This window comes from Patagioenas fasciata, chromosome 5 (assembly GCF_037038585.1).
Source record: "Patagioenas fasciata isolate bPatFas1 chromosome 5, bPatFas1.hap1, whole genome shotgun sequence".
In the NCBI taxonomy this organism is placed as follows: Eukaryota; Metazoa; Chordata; class Aves; order Columbiformes; family Columbidae; genus Patagioenas; species Patagioenas fasciata.
Window position 1 is genome coordinate 16,549,050 of NC_092524.1, and position 23,324 is coordinate 16,572,373.

The window sequence follows — 23,324 nt, forward strand, 5'->3', positions numbered from 1 at the left end:
GCTCTGAAATCAGTGGATCCCTTCCATCTTTTCTATGTTAATGGTACACTTTAAACATCATTGAAAGATCACTTCCACGTTTTCAGATAATACAAAAATCCTCAAGGGCCTTTTCAATTGTTGTGCCTTCATGTCCTAATCAAAGGCCAGATTTTTGTTGAGCATGCTTAGTGTTACATGGCAACAGAATATAGCCATGCCCTCTATCAAAACAAAATTTGAAGGCAAATGAATTGTGTCAAGAAGCTTTCCCCAACAAATGAGAGACAGCAAGGAGGCAAAAGAAATTTGTGGCACTTGTTCACTGTAAAGGACAAGCAAATTTACTGCTTTTTTCCTGGAATAGCCTCTGATGTTCCTACACATCCCAGAGCTGATGACAGGGAAAGAAGCCATAGGAACACACGAGATTATAGCCCTTTTCACCTTGCTTTGAAGAGGGTTTCTCCAGTTTGACTGTATACAGCTTCATTTCAGAAAGCCACTTAGGGACACACTATACAGTGTGCTCAACCCTTCTTCTCACAGCATGAAGGAGCTGGTCCTCTGGGTTACTTAGTGTTTTTATGCATTAGTAGTGCTGCTATGAGCCTCTGGTGACCTGTTCACTGCCCCTCCAACATCAGTCTTAGCTTTGGCTGTGGAGAAGAACCTGGATAACCCTGGGTTGGACTTCCTCCAGGATTCAGCTGGACACCTGCTCTTTCTAGAAGACACTGTCAAAAGCTGAGATTAAGAAAGGTTCTACGTAAGATCTGGCTCTTAAAAACCAGAACATAAATCTCTCTGTCATACCTTAACAACAACTAGGGTACTTGCATAGTTACACTGCTATGTCTAGAAAGGCTTTAACACCTGTTTGTGTCCACAAAAATTAATGGGAGGAAAATGCAATACACAGGCACAAGAGTAAAGAAGACAGTCTGCATTTCGTTCATCAACTCAAAGGCAGCAGGAATTGGAAAAGAGGTGTGATAGAAGGAAATGCAGATTTTAAACAATTGCTTTAATCTGGTTTACTTGCAACAGAACAGTGAAGAATAAAATGAAGACTAAGCAGGTATTACAGCCTGGCTTGCAACTAGGAATGATGTATCAAAGTTGATGTGCGACAGTGAAAAGTAAGATTTATTAAGGAAGTGAGGGGAGCCTGAAAAAGCAAGTGTATGGAAAACCATATGTAGCACAATCCTTAGAACAAGAGACCATAACTGATGTTCTGCTTTACGCAGATAGTGACTTTATGCAAAAATTCTCTAATGGTTTCAAGATACAACATCCCTCAGGTGTCTCAAAGGTGGTGTGTTATGTCACAGTGCAGACAACAAAAAAATGGAGACAAAGCACATAAAAACACGGACTGTGTTTTGTAGAGAACACTAACATCTCTCTTACTCTCTCTAGAATGAAAGTCTTGTACACTACCAATCAGATGATAATATCCAAGGCCCACTGTTTTCCCTGGAACACAACCATTCCCATTTTATTTTGGTGGATCACATAACACCAGATGAACCAGATGGAACCACTAAGTTACGTCTCGCCTTGGAGAAGCATATTTCAGAACAGCGTACTGGATATGGTGGTAAGTAGACTCTATATAGACAAGCTAACTTTAGTACTGATATTATAGTGACACCTGTGGGCCACTGGCTTTATCAAAGGCAAGTCAAATTCTCAAATTGGACAATCATCTACATAAGCAAGATCAAATAAACACAATTGTCATTATGTAAGAGGCAGAACTAAGGTGACTTCTGAAGCTGGGGAAGCTGCTCTTTAAAGCCTAACTTTTATTGCATCTCCTTAAACATAGCTCAAAGCCAGTCTTCAAAGCATTGTTCAAATTGCCTTAAAACACAACAAATGGAAAATAAATCCTGCTTTCAGTGCCTTAACCAGTGGCTGTAAGAGTTGGATGTACGTTGTTGTATACTTTTATCCCTTCTTGCACACAGGGTCTTGAATTGCTCTCACACTGGAAGAAAAGACTTCTTCCAAAGCCCTCTAAAATATTTTAAGCTGTATTTATTTCAGGATAAAATCTTATCCTGGGTAAAACAACATAGCATCTAATGTCCATCTAGATCTGTGTGACCTTTGTTTATAATGAGAACTGACTATTGGACAGGCCTCCTACTGCTATTTGTGGAAACAATTCAGTTGCAGTGCTAATACAATTACTTTTATTATACTTTTCTTTAGTTTCTGTAATACCTGCAGTGCTAGCACAGCTGAAACAGAAGGGAGAGCTCACTTATTTGCACTTGTATGCATCAGTGGGATATTCAATTACATAGCCCATAGTATGGTTGCACAAATGTACCTGAGAGCGTGAATACAGCTGAAGAATGCTTATCTGGTGACTCGGATAGGAAAGGCCATGGGTGGACTGAGGCTGCAGTGCTGAGAGTTAGAAAATAGCCTCTTTCTGCTTGAAAACCAAAACCGAACAAATCTCAGTGGAACAATTTTCTGACCAAAACTGCTGATTCATTTGACAAATATTTCGCTGGAACATACTGAATTCACTGATATCTTCTATAAACAAAACCAATGTCATTCATTTATATTCAAGCTGAGCAAAGCTATGCAACTTTACTGAAGTAAAACACTTTAATAAGGTCACACAGAGTTGCCTTATTTAAAAAAAATACCTAGAAGTCATTCAGAGGAAATTTTTGATGTGCTGAATATTCTTTGTAGTTCAGGACTTCCCACGTTCTCAGCATAAAGTCAGAATCATTCCTCCCCCGCTCCCCCCCATCTCCTTTCAGTGGCAATTTTTATCTAAATGAAGAATATTTTAAGCCATAAACATATCTTGAGGAACCTGTAGTCACAGAAGTCACTCTTCAACTAGAACATCACCTTATTGAGGTATGGCAATACTATGCCATTCACTAAAACAAATGAAGTTACTTGCCAATCATGTCCTGGTTACAGCTCAGATCTACATTATCTCTGTAGTCACCCCACAACAGATCCAATGAGTAGTAAGTGGTGATCTGTACACTGCTCTGGAAGACCTACAAAGGGAAACATCAAAAAATTGTTTGAACCAAATGCTTTTTATTTTCCAGCTGAAAGAGGCATTCATCTCATGATGCTACTATTTTCATGGAGGTCTTTTAGGCCAATCTATAGTCACCTTTGGATTACAGAGTTCAGCATTTACAGTATAAACCATCTAGAAATAATTGGGCCCCTGTGGGAGGATAACTAAGGACATGGATGCCTACATAATTTCTTCACCTGCTGCCATGACATAAATTATATATTTAGTTAGGATTTCTTTTATATGTATAAGATTGTTATTAATAATTGCAGCATTAGACCGTGCTGAATTAAATTAAGCTGTTTAACCAGAGTAACAAAGAGTATATGGTTCCTATCAACTCATATCTGACTCATCCTACCCTAGCTGCTTTGCGTAGTCAGCTTCTTGGTGTTCTTAAAGCCTCCTTTTCTCCTGGATTCCACTACACCTTCCTGCACATGCATAATACCTGCGACAAACTGGCAGCTTTTCACTTCTAACTGTATCTTAATGTAAATAATGGTAGCTGCCTGTCTGAAAACCTAACAATCTTGCTTTGCACCTGAATGCAGCTCCAATACTCCACTATCTGATCGCCTTGCAGTAAATAAATAACTTAAAGTCAACAGTGCTACAACATACAGAAGTGCCAATATCCAAATTTTGCAGCCGAGGTGTACTGAGGTGAGAACAGACTGGACTGCTTGTCAGGGATCACGCAGGACATGTGGGGGAAAGATGTTTAGAGTAGGACCCCATCTGCCAGGTCACAGTGTTATTCTCTTCCTTTGCCATTTGCTTCTGCAATTGCCGGCATTGTGCAGGCTTATGTTCTGGTAGGTACCAAAACAGCACGTAACAGGAGAAGTATTTTCAAGGAGTCAGCAGAAACACATTAGTTTTGTGAAAGCTGTTAACTTGTCAAAAATTAAACCATCTATTTTACAGGAACGGGTAGCATTGAGATCCCCGTGCTTTGCTTACTGGTAAATGGAGGACCAGGCACACTTGAGGTAAGCAGCTGTTTACAACTTTAGAAAAATAAACTAACTGGTGATAAGTAATTATTGGAAAATTTGGCTGGATGACAAACACATGTATTGGCACTTTACATAAAGTCAAAGTTCATATCCATACACCATTAAAAATTAATTCTGTGAATATTGAATTTGCCAGTATTTGTTTGGGAGAAAGATTTCCTTTCAAATAGGTGCCAGCTGATCATTAAAGCTTCCACTACTAGCTCATACCGTGGGAAGAAGGAATCCAAAACCAAAACAAATCCACAGAAGCCAGCTCCAAATCTAGGAAAATAGTAATATTGTGCTATTACACAATGCAAAAAAGATTAATCATTCAGTGCTGTCCAGCAACAGTGAGACAATTGTGTCTGTCACAGAGCTCAGAGAAGTACAAGACCATGGTTTCTAGGTAAGCCATCTAGAACTCTGGTGTCCTAGTTCCACTGAGCGAAAATACATTGTCAGACAGAAGACTGAAGAGTTGTCTGCTAACAATCCCATCACTTCTTCAGCAAAGTATCAGTTTTGTTTTTTTCCTGAATAGTTCTACAACTTAAATAACCTGTTAACTAGGAGATACTCTTTGATTTCTATTTTACTTTTACTGTTATTTTATTTTGCTACTTTGTAGCAGCCTGTATGTCCACATGGCATTTTCTCTCTGATAACTCTCAGATGAAAAGGAGTACTCTACAGTACCTTTAGACACACATTTAACCATAATTTAAAGTTTCTAAGTGATTACACTGCCACACAAGCTGGTAACTTCTTTCAGAATAACAACTCATTTCTGGTAATGTTTTCTAGTTTCAGCTTCCAGTCTCTGTATCTTGTCATATCTTTGCCAGCTGGACTAAAACACACCAATATTCGAAGTGTCACTGTTTAAACTAGCATTATGTCACCTCTTGAGCTTTCCTTCTAGAAGCTAAATATGTCAGTGAGAGTATCTTGGGTGTTGAAAAATCACATATCACAGCCTATAAATCCTCTTTCCAAAGTTTTAGAGGACAAAGTGACTTGGAGACCAAAGGTGACTGGCTGGAGCTGCCCTATATTTACATGTGCTAGGAATGGATAACTGCACTTTTTTTAGAATATCAGTTTCTTAAATTCAAATTGGATGATACACACTAAGGACTACAACATTTGTTTGGTTTTTTTTTATATACAAACAAAAATCCAGAACAAACTAAAAAAAGCCCCAACTCTACTCAACAACAAATCAATAGATTCTTAGAGACTCATTAACTTCTTGCATAACTCTAGAGTAAAAAATAGATTGGCAGCAAATAGCCATTATTGCAATTCTGATGCTATGGCTTCTGCTTTTCTCTCTCAACAACCTGCCTGCCTTGTTCTAATTGCACAAGTAATAGAATTATCAGCCTTTAACCCTTGTAGTTGCTGTGCTACAGTGGCTTTTCCTGTGTCCCAATGGTCTATTCCCACAGGCAAGTTCCTCATTTTCAGAACACATTGCCAGATTCAGCAGCCAGAAAAGCCTGCTAAGAATTTCTGTAGAGTGCTCCTCTTGCTCTTGACTATGCTCAAACACAAACTGCAGGGGGGAAATAAAAAGTCAGGGACAAAGAAGTTTTATGCATTGTGTGTCCAAATTAGGTTGCTTAGCTACTCAGCAAACATGTCATGAAAAGAAGTATAGTCAGGGGCCTATACATGGACAACCTGCAACAGAATCAGAAAAATTGTAATAGCTTAGAGGAGTCCAGACCAGCTCCACAGTGAATCTAATTTAGGTACACATTTATTCCTAGTTTGTAAGAAATCCTTCTTTTGAATACCATTTTCTTTCCATATATGAATTCTAAAAATGTACTTTTTAAACTACAGAGAATTTGCAGCGGTTTGGAAAATTCTGCTCCCTGGCTTATCTTAGCAGGGTCTGGAGGTGCAGCTGACATCTTAGCTGCCTTCATCAATGACCCACAGCTTATCACGCCGGAAGCTGTTGAAAAGCAAGTCAAGGAGAAATTCCCTGCAGAAAGCTTCTTGTGGAAGGACATTCTCCAATGGACAGCAACAGTGAGCTCATATGTTTGATAATTACATTAATTGCATTCACAACCTCTCTCCTACTATTTCTAGCTTTGGTAGTTTATTTAATAAAGGTTTGGCAAGAAGCTGCCCAGAAGTTTTGGGTACTCCAGTGCTGTGATGCTAGTATCAGAATATCCCTCTAACATTAAAAGCAAGTGCTCAGTTGATCACACAGACTACTTTGTTGTAGTGATTCAGCTGAACACTTAGAGCTCTGTCCTTCCTCAATTATTTCCTCAAGTAACAGCCAGCATCCAGGAACCCCACAGTCCTAATGGAGGACGTGAAGCATTATTTGTATTCCACAGCTGTGGAGCTTGTGCAGCTGTGACAGAAGAGACTCAAGTCATGATCTACAGCTGTTAAATGGAAACCTAATTGTGGATAAGCATGAATAAATTAAAAAGAATGATTAATACTGTGTTCAGTTTGGGGCCCCTCACTACAAGAAAGACACTGAGTTGCTGGAGTGAGTTCAGAGAAGGGCAATGAAGCTGGTGAGGGGTCTGGAGCACAAGTCTGATGAGGAGCAGCTGAGGGAACTGGGGCTGTTTAGCCTGGAGAAAAGGAGGCTGAAGGGAGACCTTTTCGCTCTCTACAACTATCTGAAAGGAGGTTGTAGCTTGGAGGGTGTTGGTCTCTTCTCCCAAGTAACAAGTGATAAGAGAAGAGAAAATGGCCTCAAGTTGTGTCAGGGGAGGTTTAGATTGTATATTAGGAAAAAATTATTCACAGAAAGAGTTGTCAGGCGTTAGAACAGGCTGCCCAGGGAAGTGGTTGAGTCACCATCCCTGGAGGTGTTTAAAAGACATGCAGATGAGGCTCATAGGGACATGGTTTAGCGGCAGTGTTAGGTTAACAGTTGGACTCTATGATCTCAAGGGTCTTTTCCAACCAAAATGATTCTATGAAGGGTGTTTAGAAATTATCCTACTGTTACTTATGTGTGTTTTTAAAAAAGAAAGACAAAACATTTGCAGATATTTCTTTACTCTTTGTCCACACTTGGTGGACTTAAACCACTATGCCTAGGTGTTTAAGAAACAAACAAACAAAACCCACTTTGACATTGTCTTTATGTGAAGATTGAAGAGCACTGTGTGCCCCCAAGATAAACCAAGTCTACTCGACCTGACCCACTATTTATTCTTTGAAGCCTCTGCTTTGAAAGTTCCACATATTAATTCCACTAGGGAGAACTTTGCCAGATCACTAACACAAGGGAATGGAATGGCATGTAGAAGCAATATTGCCAGATGCTCATGAAGTCTTGGTGCAGCTGCATTGCAAGAAAGAAAACTCAATAAATAGAGAAGCAGAAGGAAAGAGTACTGTATATATCAATATTTCATGACTTTTACTCAAATAAGATTTAGAGACTATACTTTTAAATAACCATTTCTGAGAGCAAAACTTAAATGTCAAAGCAGGAAAAGGTAAAACAAAATTAGTGGTATGCTGGCCACAACATGACTATGAATCAAATGAGAATGTGAGTTAAGGATCTTTTAATTAAAGCACTGGTCTGGTTCTCAGGATATCCAAGTTCAGTTCCTCCTATCCTGCTAAGTGAATTTAGAAAAGGCAGTAACTCCCTCCTTGCCTTAGGACTTATTTATATATGGGAAACTAATAATATTTGTCTCCTTGCCAAATCTCAGCTTTACAATTAGAACACAAGTTCTTTGGGAAACACTGTATGGATGATCTCCACTGGGCTCTTAGGCATTAATACATAGCAGTAGGACAACAGGTAAAATGATTTTTGGTTCAACTCTCAATAGATTCAGAACATTATCTCACATCAACATCTCCTAACCCTGCACAACTTTGAGCAAGATGGTTCAGAAGACCTAGATACAGTCATTTTAAAAGCTTTAGTAAAAGGTAAGAACAATAAACGCAGCACAGTGTCATGCTTGTCTGATTTGATTTCTTCTATGCCATCCATATATTTCATTCTTGTCCAGAGCAAGTTCTGTTGGCTGTTAGATCAAATTTCATTACTGATGCAGAGTTCTACTGCTTGCTTACTGACAAATGAACTGTGGCGGTTACCGTAGCTCTTGTAACCTTGCTTTAAACTTGCGTCTGTTTTTTAATCTATGCTACTGTATAGCACTATTTTAATAGCTCCTGTATTTCATTACTTGTTTCTCTTAGTAGTAGAGGTTATAGAATACCTGAAACTCAGTGGAGCAGTTATTCCAATTGCAAGCCATTTAAAAACAAAGAAATAAACACGAAACATGCAAGTAGACCTGAACTGCCTTAGTTCCAGAAACAATAAATTTCTCCTTTAAGAAATCTTCACTGTGTCTTCTGAAAGAAGACATTACTTGCTCTGCCACCCATTTCAATTTGTGTTAACTTGTTTGTGGTAGCCTAAATTTAGCAAAAACAAACAAACAAAACCAACAACAATATATTCCTAATGTGCTAATTGAAAAAAGACAAAAACAACAGCCAGTCTGTCCCTTCCTTTCTGCAAGCCAAGGTGTCCCTTAAAATCCTACAGAGAATTAAACGTAATGTTTTAATAGATAATTCAGCTGACAAAAAAATTTTTAAACAAAAAATATTTCCTAAGGTAGGAAAAAAATGCTGTGACAGCCAGAAGAGTGCTCATATTGCTAGTTTAATATAGTATTGGTAAATTGACAAGTGTAAAGTACTGAGTTTATTTGCATTTCTTATTTTTGCCAGCTTGTAAAAGTCACAGTCAGGAAGCTCAGGAATATCTGGATGAACTGAAGCTGGCAGTGGCCTGGAACAGAGTGGACATAGCTAAAAGTGAAATTTTCAATGGTGACGTGGAGTGGAAGGTACCAGGTTTTATTGCCTTAAAGGACAACCTGTGTAATATCCAATGTGTACAGGACACTGAGCCATCCCGATAAAAGGTTTCAGTTTTTAATGCTACCTGCATTCTCCAGTAAGAAATTGGGCAGTGGTAGTATGCTTCCTTAGGCTGTTTGTCCTTCTGGTCTCCTATGTCATAATGGCTAAAGACAGAGGAATAATTCAGTGGTCATGGTGTCTTTCTTGAGCTCTTTGGGGGCAAGAATTTTTCTCCCCTTTCTGTACAGACTTCAAACAAACCTGAGCTTACAAATCAAAGCATGCAGATATTACTGTGAGAAGATGGTAGGAAGAACAGCACTGTTTCCAACTGCCATATAAATAAACACCCAGTGTGGTGGGTACCCAACATCACCCACAACTCCTACAGCATGCTATTCGTGTTGATGTTTTAACACTGCTGCTTACATAGATATTTTGTCAGAGAGAAGAGAGTTCTACCTCCTTTTCTCATTGTACCCACTGTTGACCTGGTGGAAGACAAAATGTGCTTGTCCTCATGTTAAATCTTACCTCCCTCCTCATCCGTCCATGATTACCCCAAAAAACTTTTTTTTCTTCTTTTTCTTTTTTTTTTTTTTTTTTTTTACCCTCTTCCTTCTTCCCTTCATCAATCGAGTCCTGCGACCTGGAGGAAGTGATGATGGATGCTCTGGTCAATGACAAACCAGAATTCGTAAAATTATTTATTGACAATGGGGCTAACATATCTGAATTCCTGACATACAGTCGTCTGCAGAGACTCTACTGTTCCATTTCTCAGAAATGTCTCCTCTATGAACTTCTACTGAAGAAACATGAAGAAAGCAAGCTGACCTTGGCAGGGCTCACTGGTCAACAGCATAAGGAGCAGAAGGAGATCTGTCCACTCTTCACTCTTGGTGAAGTCTCTAGAGTTCTCAAGGATCTTCTCCATGATGCATGCAAAGGTTTCTATCAAGACCTCAGACATGGAGGCAAGAAGAGATCCGTGAGTTACAACTTTCCATCATAGTCCTGCTCCCTTCCAATTGAGAACTTGAAAAATTTTAACTAAGTCTAGCCTTTGGGGGTGGAGAAGGAAAGGGAAGATGTCACTTCAGTTTCTCATTCCTTTTTTTCTAGCTCATTATTATTACAGCTAAAATGTAAATTACAGCTAAATTTCAAAATTAAAAAGGAAAAGAAAGGAATTTCTGAGATAGACTGGTTGTGATTCCTCTTTCTCCCCCTCTGCACATGGGGTTTTATGCAAGGTTTTACTCCACCTTGAACTAGTGCTAAGATACGGCCTCTATTTGAGGATCTGGAGAGGTCCGTGTATCTCACACTCTTCTAGTGCAACTTCCACAGACCATTCCTTCTTCTAGCACCTTGCATGGGGAGAACAGTTTGATCTTGTTACCCTCACATGTGTAAGAACAGATTCCATGAAAGATATATGGAGAATATGAGGAGATATGCTTAGTAAAGAGTAATTAGACATAAAAATAACAGTCCGCATTTTTCATATAGAACTTCAAGAAGAATTACTTAAAAGAGTATTTTCTAGGAGAAAGAGAAGCAGGTGATGGCCATTTTCAATCCCAGGTCTGAAAATGGTAACCTTTGTGCATAAAACTATTCCCAGATTTATACTGTGTAGAAGTAAATTAGATATTCAAGTATGTGCAGTGCCTTTAGATCATTTATAGTCTTGTTATTGAGTGACAGAGCACACCCCAAAACATAGGAACAGCGGTGTGAAGTGGGCCTGGCAAGCACTCTGGCCAGCACATGACAAGGATAACACGTGATGGGTACCACTGTGAAATGTCTATAATGCACTGTCCACAACTGCACAATAGATAGATCATCATTTTTGCATTTTGACATTGTATTTAATACTGAAAGTTGTAAGTACCCAGGTTCTTGCAAAAGCATTGCAAATAGGCTTGCACACATGATTTCAAAACAGAGAGGAACAGAGAAATTTAATTCAGGTCAGAGTTATAGACAAAATAAACAAACCTTTGTTTGTGTATTTGCCAAGTTCTAGTTTCATCTTAAAACTCTTTAAACTAAAAATATATATTAAAAAATGAAAAACTCACTCAAGCTAAAATCACTTTTGTTTGGTAAAGCCTAGCTAAATTACTTAGTAGTAGGAAAAGCTAAGTTTTAATCTAGCCAGGATTTCTTTGAGCACAAGGACAGATAATTTGGGGCAATGCCTTTTAAGTTATTAAGCAGATTGCAGACTCATGAATTTTACAGAAATAAAAATTTTCCCCCAAAATCTCACTTAATTTTGTGGGATTTGGCAATAAGTGAGCTAAAGCCAAGTGCTGTAAATAAGGCCTAATTCAGATACCAGATCTCTCTCTCTACTAGCTTTTTTCCTTTAAAAGTTTCTTCCCATGGCTGCCACCCCATTATCACTGGCAACCAAAAGAACGTCAATGTACTGGGACACCAGTGTCCCTGCTGCTAAATTGTGTGTCTTATTTCAAGTTAGGAACTAGTGGTTACAAAGACTGATGAGACTTTTGAGATACCCTTGTCTCCTGCAGGCTTTTCAATGCAATTCATTTGATTAAATAGCTCACTAGAGACTGAAGGAAAAAAAAGCCAGACCAACACCCCCAAAATGCCATTAAAATAATTTTAACAGAGTTCCATAGTTTAAGCGATTAAAAAACCATATCCTCACAAAAACTTTTTCAATAGAAAAAAAAAAAACCAAACCAAACAACACAACAGTCTGGCTGCTTGTAATTAATAACACAATATATATAAAGGCAGTTTAAAAATATACTTAAAACTCAGAACTTGACCTAAGTTGCCATACTTCCTCTGGAGAGATTTTTATCAAGTGCTAAAGGGACAAGCAGTGTTCTACTTAAAATACTCCCTGCATGAGGGAAAGGTTTCTCAAAGGAAAGACTAAAAGGAGGGCATTGACATACTCTATTCTTGTCCTGTACAGGGCCTTGGCAAGATTTGTTTCTGTTGAAATAAAATGCCTTTTGTTTCCTTTTCTCTGAAACCATGTCCTCTGTGGCAGTTGAGCAGAATCCAATATAACTGAAGGCAAGCTCGGATTAGCTAATCACAGGTTTGTCTTGTATGATATTACACACCAGCAGTGAAACCGTGGCCTTAATAAAGTCAATGAGAACATTACCATCAACTTCAATGGAGTCACAGTTTCATCCAGGACATTCTCACACATATTGAGTTATATCGGGGGCACAAGGGTCCTTTGATTCAATACAGAATGAGCTAATTACCTCTCAGTCCTACAGAAAATAAAAAGTAAAAGAAAAATCGAAAGAATATGAAGTAGCTGGCAAGGCCAGGAGCAGCTTAGATCACATCATTTGTATGGAATGAGACTGCAAAGCGGGTTTGAATTTCTACAAACCATATTTCAGGATAAAGTGAATATGAAGCGATTACCTGAGCCTTTGGATATGAACCAGAAAACTGAAAACCCTTGGAGGGATTTGTTTGTATGGGCAGTACTTCAAAACCGGCACAAGATGGCAAACTATTTCTGGGCTATGGTAAGCTTTCCGCTGTAGCTGCTTCAGGTAAAATATTGGCATGCTTCAAATATATGAGATGTTATTTGCTCAGCCTCACAGCTCAGATGACAGACAGGTTTGTTTCTGAAATAAGAGATGTGGCATTTACAGGGCCTTTCATCTCCTTGTGGCTCATGCCAGCAGAGGCCAGAGGGCCTGAGAGCAAGGGAGGGCAGAGCAGGGGTAAATCAGCACAGCATGAAGTGGCTGCTGGTCAACCTCAGCTGCAGAGCTGGCCCTTCTCTTCCTTGCTGCTGGTAACTCACCACTCGCAGTCTCTGGTTTTGTTCCTTCCACAATAGGTCAATTGTTTGGGTTCTAGCACAGTGCAATCGAGCATCTTTAGCTTACGTGCTACATGCATAGGGAACAACAGCATCACCCCCTCGAACGCTGAGCTTCAAACTGGCATAATCGGCTCCTGTTTTACAACCCTCCACAACTGAGGCCCTGTCTCGTGCATCTGGAGCGCAAAGCCGCAGCTTCCCTCCCCGCGCAGAGCCAGACACAGCCATTGGGCTCCATCTCTGAGTTTCCAGACCGGCTCCATCTGGCATGTGAGGAGCCACGGGGAGGGACAAACTGCAGCACAGCTCTCCAGCCAGGGAGCGTGTGTGCGTGTGCACGCAGACACATCTGCACCTTGCAGGGCCTCGTGTTTGTAGAGCCCCATTACCAGAAGGCACGTTTCTCTGCTGTGTGCCACTGTTGTGCCTCTGCCAGCTGTGCTCCCTCCTTTCCAATGCATCCTTATGCAGGGTCTCAGCACAGCTGTGTTCAAGGTATATTAGCACAGTAAGACTGTTTTGCTCTAGTTCTATAACACATTCTTCTCCTCTCAGTCTTTGACTGCTACCCCAAATCAGGCCCCTCTAAGATCAATCAAACCCTGAAGTCTCCAGCCTTATAAGGCACAGGAACTATCAATATGTGGTTTTCAGTCCTCAAATATCACCAGAACTGTCATTTTGACTGACATTTTGGATTTTCAAGTCTGTATTTGAGGGAAGATTCTTCAAAGGGGAGACATGTATGACTTGTTGTTGTTAGATGTGTTCCTTAGTGAAGTCTCCCCAGTTCAGAAATGCCTTCCAGTAGATGGTAACAACAGCACCCCTTTAAATTCTACAGGGTCAGGAGGGTGTAGCTTCAGCTCTGGCAGCCTGCAAGATCCTTAAAGAGATGTCCCGCCTGGAGACGGAAACCGAAGTTGCACGTATAATGAAAGAGGCCAAGTATGAGCAGCTCGCTGTTGGTAAGTAATGGCACCTTCTTTGCAGCATCAAAAAATTAAGAAGTGACTGCCACTGGAAGGCAAGCAAGTGAAAAATACTGTTTCAGTTGCAAAAGGTCAACTGTCATGAATAATTTAAAAGCCTTGCAGCACAGGCAGTCCCAAACATTAAAATACCACAGAAGAAGGACTTAAAAAACAATCATTTGGAAAAAAATCAGTGTTCCAAGACTGGCCCGTGGTTTGCATGGAAAAAGGTTACTCTCCTGCTATATGCTGGTGGTTTAAGTGTCTGATCTTAGTATAATACAGGGTGTGTTACAGTGATGAGCAAGAAAGAACAACCAAAACACTTCCAGGCTCATAGCAGCACAGTTTTCCTGCAATATCAAGGTTGCTCTGTAAGGGCCAGTAGAACAACAAGTTTTAAGATTTGTCTTTGCTGCTAAAAATAATTCAAGATTACCTCACCCAGAAGAGGGCTAACTGCACTGCAAAACTGCGAGCGAGGCTCAGCCTTCCTTCACAGCAGAGAAGCCGCCCCTCCCTACAGCAGAAAGCTCAGACATCTGCAATGCTGGAGCGCCAAGCCATCTCCCCTTTGCCTGGCTTAAAAACAGATGCCTGCACACAAGCTTCTCCGCTGATCTGACTCCAATCCAATCCATACCTGAAAGGCAGCACTGCTGTGAACAGAGGGCTTTAAAGTACACTACATGTGGAAATGCAAAGGCTCTTCTCCCACCTTAAAGCTGATATATCAAGCAGCTGAAGGCTCATGCAGACACTGCTACATTATTTATACACAGATCACATTTTCCCCTCTTCTCACAGGGCCACGATTATTTACAAAAAATAAGTCAGGTTCTCATCTAATCACAGGGCTCCAGTAATTTAGTCAGGGAATTACAGGGCCATAATCCAATACACAGAAGTCTGTTCCTTGGCTTTGGTATTAGGTCAGATCCTCAGTTTTCATTTCTGGCCTGGATAATACTGTCAATATTAAGTAGAGTGAACATTCCTGAAGAATGATAAATACTACATCAACTGCAAAAGAATTCTGTATATTAGCTTATTATAAGTGAACTTGAGCTTTTCCTCATCCCTCACAGCATAACAAGGTGTAGGCTGGCCTAGGAAAAGTATTGAGATAGTCAAGTGAATCAGCTGGATGAAACAACCCAAGAAGTCAGACCTTGTCTAATGGGAAAACCTTGACTTTTTGGACTGTTTATCCTAGTTTCTGAGCTCTAAGACCAGCTTCCCTGGAAACAGAACTATGCCACACTCTACCAAGTCTAATATTATTTTATGTCAAATAGTTATGTCTTAAGACCAAGCATTTGGTGGCTACAAGCCAAAGCTGAGCTGCTTTTTTGTTTAGTCTATTGAGAGTGGGGGCAGTTTGGCAACTCATCCCTCAAAGTGTCAGAGGATCATCCAATAGATACAGTTTTGCTTGATATTGCCTAAAGCTCCACATGAGGCAGCTACAGGTGAGGGACTGTAACAAATACTGACATCTTTCCAATAAGTTTCTCATGCTGTCTGTAGAACCACTGAGAAAGAAGATTTTTCTCTTCAAGTCAAACAATAGAAAAAAAAAGAAAGCTGGGAGGAGTGGCTGACACGCCAGAAGGCTGTGCTGCCATCCAGCGGGACCTGGACAGGCTGGAGAGTTGGGCGGGGAATAACCTGATGAAATTTAACAAGGGAAAGTGTAGATTCCTGCATCTGGGCAGGAACAACCCCAGGTTCCAGTATAGGTTGGGAAATTACATATTAGAGAGCAGTGTAGGGGAAAGGGACCTGGGGGTCCTGGTGGACAACAGGATGACCATGAGCCAGCACTGTGCCCTTGTGGCCAGGAAGGCCAATGGCATCCTCGGGTGTATTAGAAGGCGGGTGGTCAGTAGATGGAGAGAGGTCCTCCTTCCCTTCTACTCTGCCCTGGTGAGACCCCACCTGGAATATTGTGTCCAGTTCTGGGCCCCTCAGTTCAAGAAGGACAGGGAACTGCTGGAGAGAGTCCAGTATAGGGGAACAAAGATGATTAAGGGAGTGGAGCATCTCCCTTATGAGGAAAGGCTGAGGGAGCTGGGGCTCTTTAGTTTGGAGAAGAGGAGACTGAGGGGTGACCTTACTAATGTTGATAAATATATAAAGGGTGAGTGCCACGAGGATGGCGCCAGGCTCTTCTCAGTGGCAAACAATGACAGGACAAGGGGTAATGGGATCAAGCTGGAACACAAGAGGTTCCACTTAAATTTGAGAAAAAACTTCTTCTCAGTGAGGGTAACAGAGCACTGGAACAGGCTGCCCAGGGAGGTTGTGGAGTCTCCTTCCCTGGAGACATTCAAAGCCCGCCTGGACATGTTCCTGTGCGACCTCACCTAGGCGTTCCTGCTCCAGCAGGGGAATTGGACTAGATGATCTTTTGAGGTCCCTTCCAATCCCAAACATACTGTGATACTGTGAAACTATTAGAAGCCCCAGACTGAGAAGGCAGCATGCCAATAGAAAGAGGTGAGAGGGAGGTACTGAGAGATTTACTCCATAGCATTTTGCAAATAGCAGGAATTTTAAAATTACAGTGATTTTTTTCACCAAGACAAATCTATTTAGTCTGCCTTCTGTCCCAACACATGTACAGATATGGATAAAACCATAGAGAATTATTCTAGTGTCCAGCACCATTCTTATCTCCCTCCAGCCTCCTCTTAGCTCTTTTAAGCTACTTCAGCCTCACAGAACTCTCTGGTGCAGCAAGGAACATCTGGCAGTGCTCAGGCTTTCCTGCCACCAGGCTGTGCCCTACGTGCATCACTCACATGCCCTACATTCATTTTTTATTTTTTCTTTTAAATTACAAGATCTGTTTGTCAACGTTTCCTTCATTTGGCAGAACTGTTCAGTGAATGCTACCACAACAGCGAGGAGAGAGCGTTTGCTTTGTTGGTGAGGAAAAATCAGTACTGGAGCAAAACCACCTGCCTTCAGCTGGCTACAGAAGCAGATGCAAAGTCTTTCTTTGCACATGATGGTGTCCAGGTAAGTTTTACAGACCCTTCTCTCACTACCTCTACCCGCAGGACATTTAAGCATGATGTTGGTTACAGAAGAGGATAGGACAGCAACTGAACAAACACATGAAATGTATTCCCCAAAGAGATATTCTTCAGAGAAGGGACTCTTCCCTCTCCCTAGTACCATACAAAGAGGATGTTAAACCCCATCCTCAACAAAGAAACACAGTTCCCCCCTTTCCCACCCTTTCATCCCGTTAGCTTGCAAAACAGCACACTGAGGAGGTTTAGCCCTTATTTTGTCCTGTGCTTTTTCTTCATTCCTTGTTGAAAGCGAAGCATCAGGAAAGCACTTTAATTCTGCCTGAGGCATAATGAAGCTGCTCCAAGATGTGAGGTAACTCCTTGTTCAGATTCAAGGAAGAGCTCACTGATAAAAGTTAAATCAAATTACTGTTCAGCTTTGCTCTCACAACCCGAGTTCTGTCCACATACACAAAGCTAAATTAAGAGTGATGGTGCTTTTAGTTCCCAGTGCCTGACTTGCACTTTCTTAGTACTACAGATATTGCTTAACCCCATTTGACTTTCTCTTCTTTCCACCATCCTCTTCGTAACTCTGCATACTCAGCATCTGCAGAGGGACGCGCAGAGCACCTGTTTTCTCTGAAGATGTGCCTGCTCCTTAGGTTTTCAGAGCATTCACTGTCTTAGAAGCCACAGAAAATAGGTGCATTTCATCTGCATGTATTTTTTTGAGATGTTAAAGCCATCTCTTGTTTTCTTAACTTTCAGGCCTTCCTGACAAGAATATGGTGGGGAGACATGTCTACAAGCACACAAATTCTGAAGTTGATCTGTGGATTCTGGTGTCCTTTGCTAATCTACACAAATTTAATATCGTTCAGGTATAAACATAAGTATTTGGGTGCAAGAGATAAGTAAGGGATGAAAAATAAGCCATTAAAAGTATCCACACTCAAAACCTCTCACAGTAATACGGCCTCTGAGTGTCAACAGAAGGACTGCAAATAAGTTTTCTAGGGGACGAAGTGATTTGTGTGTCCTGTGCTAGTGCCTATTCTAACACTTAAAAGATCAATGCTGTGGTTTCACATAGATCAGTTCTATTTTGCACAGTCCACAGAAAAGCCTGTTGGAATTCTGGCAGCTCCATATTCTACACAGTAATATGTAGAATTTCTCCAGGTATAGCACCATCTATTTCTAGATTTGGAGATGCCTTGTTCAAACCTCTATATCTTATCTAGAATAACAGCCATCACAAAGCAGTTTTATCAGCCACAAGTCTTGATAACCGTAAGTCAAACTTAAAAACACAGAACTGACATGAAATCAATTAAGATTTTCAGTTTTGATGTCTTATGAGATCTCTTTGTTAATCTTATGCAGCCATAGCTTTGGAGTTGGTAATTTTCAATATTTTGGTACATTGAAGATGGCTAGAATCTCAGGCTTTCTTAAAAAACGGGAGGGGAGGCCAAGATACTCAGGCAGTCATAAGAACCCAGAAACTGAAACTTTAAGAAAACCTCCCAGTATTGTGAGAATCATATACAAATCATCAGAACTGGCATTATGGAATGACATGCTATTATGAAATATATGGTTTTGAACTGTTGAGCTGCTTAAAATGCAAGAGGAGCACCTGTTTGGCACTGCTGACTTAAGACTTTCCTTCTGCCAGTATTGCCAAAGATGACCTTCTTGCCATAGTGGCAGCCAAATTCACAAATTCAAGTAATTTAATGTGAAATTTGGGCAAAGTTTTCATGGAAGGGTTTAAATTATGATTCATAAACAAAGTAAGCCTTTCCTAATTTGTTCTGTTGAGGACATTTTTTTGCCTCCTTTCCCTGAAAATGCAAGAGTTGACATCATGTTGCCTACTGTTTCTGGCATTTCCTCTCTTAATTGCTATTAAGAATAACCAGGAACAGAACATTGGGTATTGTCTCCTAGGACTAAGGGGTTTGGGTTTGGTCAAATCTTAAGTAATTTGAAGAAACTGAGCCTCCTGCTCCATTTTTGTGAACCATGGCAATTATCACTTCTCTAAACCGTGTGGGTGACTTCAGCCTTCTCCTTATAAATAAACAGAATTTGCAGAGGTAAGGATTACATGTTATTTGGTAGCTTCTCCATGGAGCAAGTCCAAGATAAGTACCTGCTAGCAGTTCTGTTTGAATGCAAATTTAGTAGTGAAAAATTGCTAACCATCATCTTTCAACTGATGAGTTTATTTCCTTACAGTGAGGAAAAACAATCAAAGAATGAGCCAGAGCCATTTAGAGAGCTGGACAGTTTAGCTACAGAGAGGACTCTGTTTTTTTCCAAGGAAGAAGACAGGTATGTTTAAAACCATTAGTTAATACAACTTTTGCAACAACAATCAAAGAACAAACACTTCTTGTGGATTAGTGACCAGCTAATAATCTAAGGGGCAGCTGAAGGACAACCAAAGTCATTACTCCTCAGAAAGTGCTGTGCCCTCTGATTACTGCTGTTGTTGCTCTCTAAAAGGAATACAAAAAATAAATGGGATATATCACTGTTAAAAGGAGACAGAACTTTACTTGTTCTGAGCAGGTAGTTTCTCCAGAACAAGGTACCTGCTTAATACCTGGGGGATCAGAAAGCTTTTCCCGAGATACCCTTCAGCTCATTATGCCTGATACACATTGGATTTCTGAACTAAGCCCCTCTCGGATTACCGAGCTGAGCAGAAAGAAGGTTCTCAGCAAAACCTTACGTTATTTGAGTGCATCACTACATACTTTCCCACAAAGGCAGCAATAGAAGTACTTGCAAATGTCAATACCTGGGAATTTTATATTAAGTCGTCTTCCCACCATACTAGTGCTCTTCATTTACATTTTAAAAGATGGGCCCTGAGGAACCTGAAGTACAACAACAAAGTTATGACAAAGAGGGACTGTTACGCAAACATGTAACTGAGCACAAAGATTTTGTCAGTTGCTCGTGGTCATGCATGCATCTGTGATTCAAAACTTCTGAATCCCATCCCATTCCTCTGCCACATACTCATCATCAAACCCTGGGAGGCCATGAGGACTTAAGTCAGGATAGAAAGACTTTTGATTAGCACAAAGTCCTCTTAATGGCTAAATAGTGCTAAACAGCCACTTGTATTGAGCATATGCTTTTCAAGGATCTAAAGAGAACTTCAGGAATATATGAACAACAATGGTGAGGAAGCATCATCTGCAGTATGAAGTGCTGGACCAAGTCAGAGTTATTAGGTTCTGATTTTACCTCTGACATTTAACTGCCAGTATATTGGAGAAAATAATTAGTTCTTCTCTCTCCCTCCCCAACCTATAAAATAGGTGTAAAAGCATCTACCTCTTGGGAGCTATTTGTAAGCAATGTCATAAAGCACTTCCATATCCCAAGTGAAGTGTGGTTTGGTCATTACATTGTGCATTCCAGTTGCTATTATCTTAGCAATTTATTTTAACAAAGAGGCTCTCTTCTCCCAGATCTATTTCAGCATCTTACGGTAAAGCTGCAATTATCTGTTTATTGTATTAGCCTGTTACCATGGGAATGTATCTTATGATGTCATAAATTGAGAGGTATTACAGAATCGGGCACATAGAAGAGACTGGATGTGAGAAGAAACTTTTCCTTGTAATAAATGTATTTAATAATTAGCGAGAATGTCAGGGGAAGGTAACACCAGTGGAGAGTCATTGTTTATTCTTTATGTGGTGAAATTTAAAAACATACCCTAGTGTGCACACCCTTCCTTAGAGATCATACCTCTCAGTGTCAGAATCAAAAATTAAAGATCCAATAACATCCCTAGCTTACACAGGAGTGCAATTTATGTGGAAACAAAGCTCCACACTAAGATCAGATTGCTATCAATTTCAGACAACTTGCGTTTTCTGCAGAGGATAGTTTCCATTGCCAATAGATAGCACTTCATGTTCCAAAACACAGCAAAACAACTGTAGAAGTAAAGGTCAAATTTCCCTTCAGTTACCAAAATACTTGCATAATTCCACAATACTCAAATAATAAATAATGTATGAGGCCAACTGTTTTTTGCTAAAAGGCTTCTATATTACTTTTTCTGCAATTTAATTTAATCATAAAGGGCAAGATGCCAGGCTTACAGTTGCGTAAAGGGCTGAAGCATTCCTTCAGTAGTTCTCTCAGGCTTCAGCAAGGATAGTCAAGAAACACACACTTACTATGATCCAGCACTTTTGAGACTGGGTCAAAAAGAGGAATTGTTTAAAGTCACAGCAACAACAAGAACTTCTGCATAAAATCATTACTAGAAATTTTTAGACCCAAAATAATTAACAACTGATTCGGAAACTGCATTGGCCATTTGATTTACTTTCCTATTATTTAGAACAATTTAGCCCATTTCCCGCTCTCCTTGTGTATTTGCATAGTGTTTGCACTATGTGCAGGAACACACTGAAGTTACAAATTGAATTAACATAACAAAACTGAAATAACAAGAACACGCATTTAAGTCTGATGTGACTTTGCTTTTCAAAATCTTCTTTTTGACTTGAAATATTTCTGCTATGTTAATGTGATCACTGACTTCTACAGCCCTCCTCCTTGCTATGCCCAGCTTCTGCCTGTTACAATCTTACAAGAAGATTGATATGGAATAACACTGAGTCTGTTCCTATGGACTAATTTTAGAAAATAATCACCAAGACTATATTCATTTTGTTTTGCAGAGGAAATGGTAAATTGGAAAAGCAGAACCCTTCTGAAAAAACAGCGTGGGCGACATTCATGTTTACTCGGTGGAGAAAATTCTGGAGTGCCCCTGTAACTGTATTTATGGGGAATGTTATAATGTACTTTGCTTTTCTGTTTCTGTTTACTTATGTCCTTTTACTGGACTTTAAACCACCTCCACCTGAGGGTCCATCTGCTAAAGAAATTATACTTTACTTCTGGGTTTTTACCCTGGTCTTGGAAGAAATCCGACAGGTCAGTCATGTACAACACCTCAGTAATAACACAGTAAAACTTAAGACAATATTTTGAATATATTTACAATCTATATAACCGTGCAAGCTTTCAAGTGTCAGTGCAGTTTTGCACAGAAGAGCAATACAGAACTTACCTTATCCAGAACACTCCACCTCTCTCTCCTGGGGCAAGCTCTTTCTCCACCATATACACCTGGAGCTTCATCTCTTGTTTTTCCATCCTGCTGTAGCCAAGTCAGGGGGGCAGCTAAGATTCAGGTGTCCTTCACTTTGCAAAGTATCTCTGTCATTTCACTCGCCAGAACTAAATCCTCCCACTACAAATAATGTAAATTGGAAGTTACATTCTATACCTGGAAACACATCAGACAACTCTACATCTTTTAAAAAGAGTCTTCCCTGCTGGGGATGGTTTAAAAAAAAAAAAAAAAAAAGAGTAAATGAATTCAGATTATTTGTGTTTTTCCTAAAATGCTCAAAACATGAGTAGATCTCTTTTTGGTTTGCTTTTCTTAAAAAACAAAACAAACCCACAATCCCCCCACCCCCACTTATCCATTACTCTCCAAGTTACTGGTTTTGGAATGTCCTCAGCTCAACAACCGAGATCATGTGTGAACAATGGTGCTAGTGTGTTGCCAACTGCATAAAGCTGTCCTCTTCAGATGTGAAAAAGCAGTTGTAAACATTTACTCTGGAAGAACAAATAGGTGTTCGTTATTTAAGAAATAGGGACAGTGCAGGGGATCCCGGTTTGTTACCATTTATTTGAAATTATGCAGGAAGGCTATAACCAGAGGAGGACATGGAAAATATTTGGATCAAAGTACATTTCATTATAAACCTGGAAAACATGAAGAGTGCCAGGTTAAAACCCAATTAAGAAACCCAACTCTTGGCCGAAATCATCAAATGTGCACTCACTGACAATTCCAGTATACAAAAGCCAAATCTGTTCCCGGTATTTAGACAGAAATGTATAGAAACTGAACTTTGACTGGAAGTTATTGTATTGTTTAACAGTCTGAATGCTGACAAAATTATAAATCAGGCCTCAAAAATGCTTAAGGTTAATATCATAAGAATAAAAATATTTGATTTTTTTTTCTTTTTCATCCAATTTTTGAATTTTAAGACAGTAATCAGAGCTTATGTTTTCAAGCTTTTTTTCCCTAATCCACTAGGAATTTTGTTTTGTTTTTTGCAATGAAAGAGAAAAAAGGAACAGGTATTACATTAAAACTCACAATGAAATAGTGAAACTGGAAACAGATCAATATTGATGATTATTTCTCTTTTTCAGAGTTTCTATACAGATGAAGACACAAATTTAATGAAAAAATTTAAACAATATGTGGAGGATAACTGGAATAAATGTGATATGGTGACCATCTTCCTCTTCATAATTGGGGTAACCTGCAGGTATGTATCTGTTCCCTGTGATGTGGTCAGCATCAGTAGCAAGGGCTATGTATGTCGGCTGACAGAAGAGTCTCATGGGCACGAAAGGAGA

The 23,324-nt window shown here is 39.9% G+C and overlaps 2 protein-coding genes across 3 annotated transcripts in view; one reads left to right on the forward strand and one right to left on the reverse strand.

Moving 5' to 3' along the window:
- The window catches only part of KCNQ1 (potassium voltage-gated channel subfamily Q member 1), a 404,259-nt gene extending 382,196 nt beyond the window's left edge, over nt 1-22,063 (reverse strand). The window contains exon 1 of the mRNA XM_071808985.1: nt 21,946-22,063. Coding sequence (XP_071665086.1) covers nt 21,946-22,031 — 86 coding nt within the window. The 5' untranslated portion in view covers nt 22,032-22,063. The remainder of the gene's footprint in view (nt 1-21,945) is intronic.
- The window catches only part of TRPM5 (transient receptor potential cation channel subfamily M member 5), a 42,467-nt gene that overhangs the window by 5,925 nt on the left and 13,218 nt on the right, over nt 1-23,324 (forward strand). For both annotated transcript variants that reach the window (XM_065839326.2, XM_071808982.1), the window contains exons 5-17: nt 1,405-1,585; nt 3,989-4,053; nt 5,917-6,108; nt 7,908-8,010; nt 8,830-8,948; nt 9,605-9,955; nt 12,381-12,512; nt 13,665-13,788; nt 16,676-16,821; nt 17,592-17,704; nt 19,071-19,166; nt 21,551-21,809; nt 23,115-23,233. In XM_065839326.2, the coding sequence (XP_065695398.1) occupies nt 1,405-1,585; nt 3,989-4,053; nt 5,917-6,108; nt 7,908-8,010; nt 8,830-8,948; nt 9,605-9,955; nt 12,381-12,512; nt 13,665-13,788; nt 16,676-16,821; nt 17,592-17,704; nt 19,071-19,166; nt 21,551-21,809; nt 23,115-23,233 (2,000 nt within the window). The remainder of the gene's footprint in view (nt 1-1,404; nt 1,586-3,988; nt 4,054-5,916; nt 6,109-7,907; nt 8,011-8,829; nt 8,949-9,604; nt 9,956-12,380; nt 12,513-13,664; nt 13,789-16,675; nt 16,822-17,591; nt 17,705-19,070; nt 19,167-21,550; nt 21,810-23,114; nt 23,234-23,324) is intronic.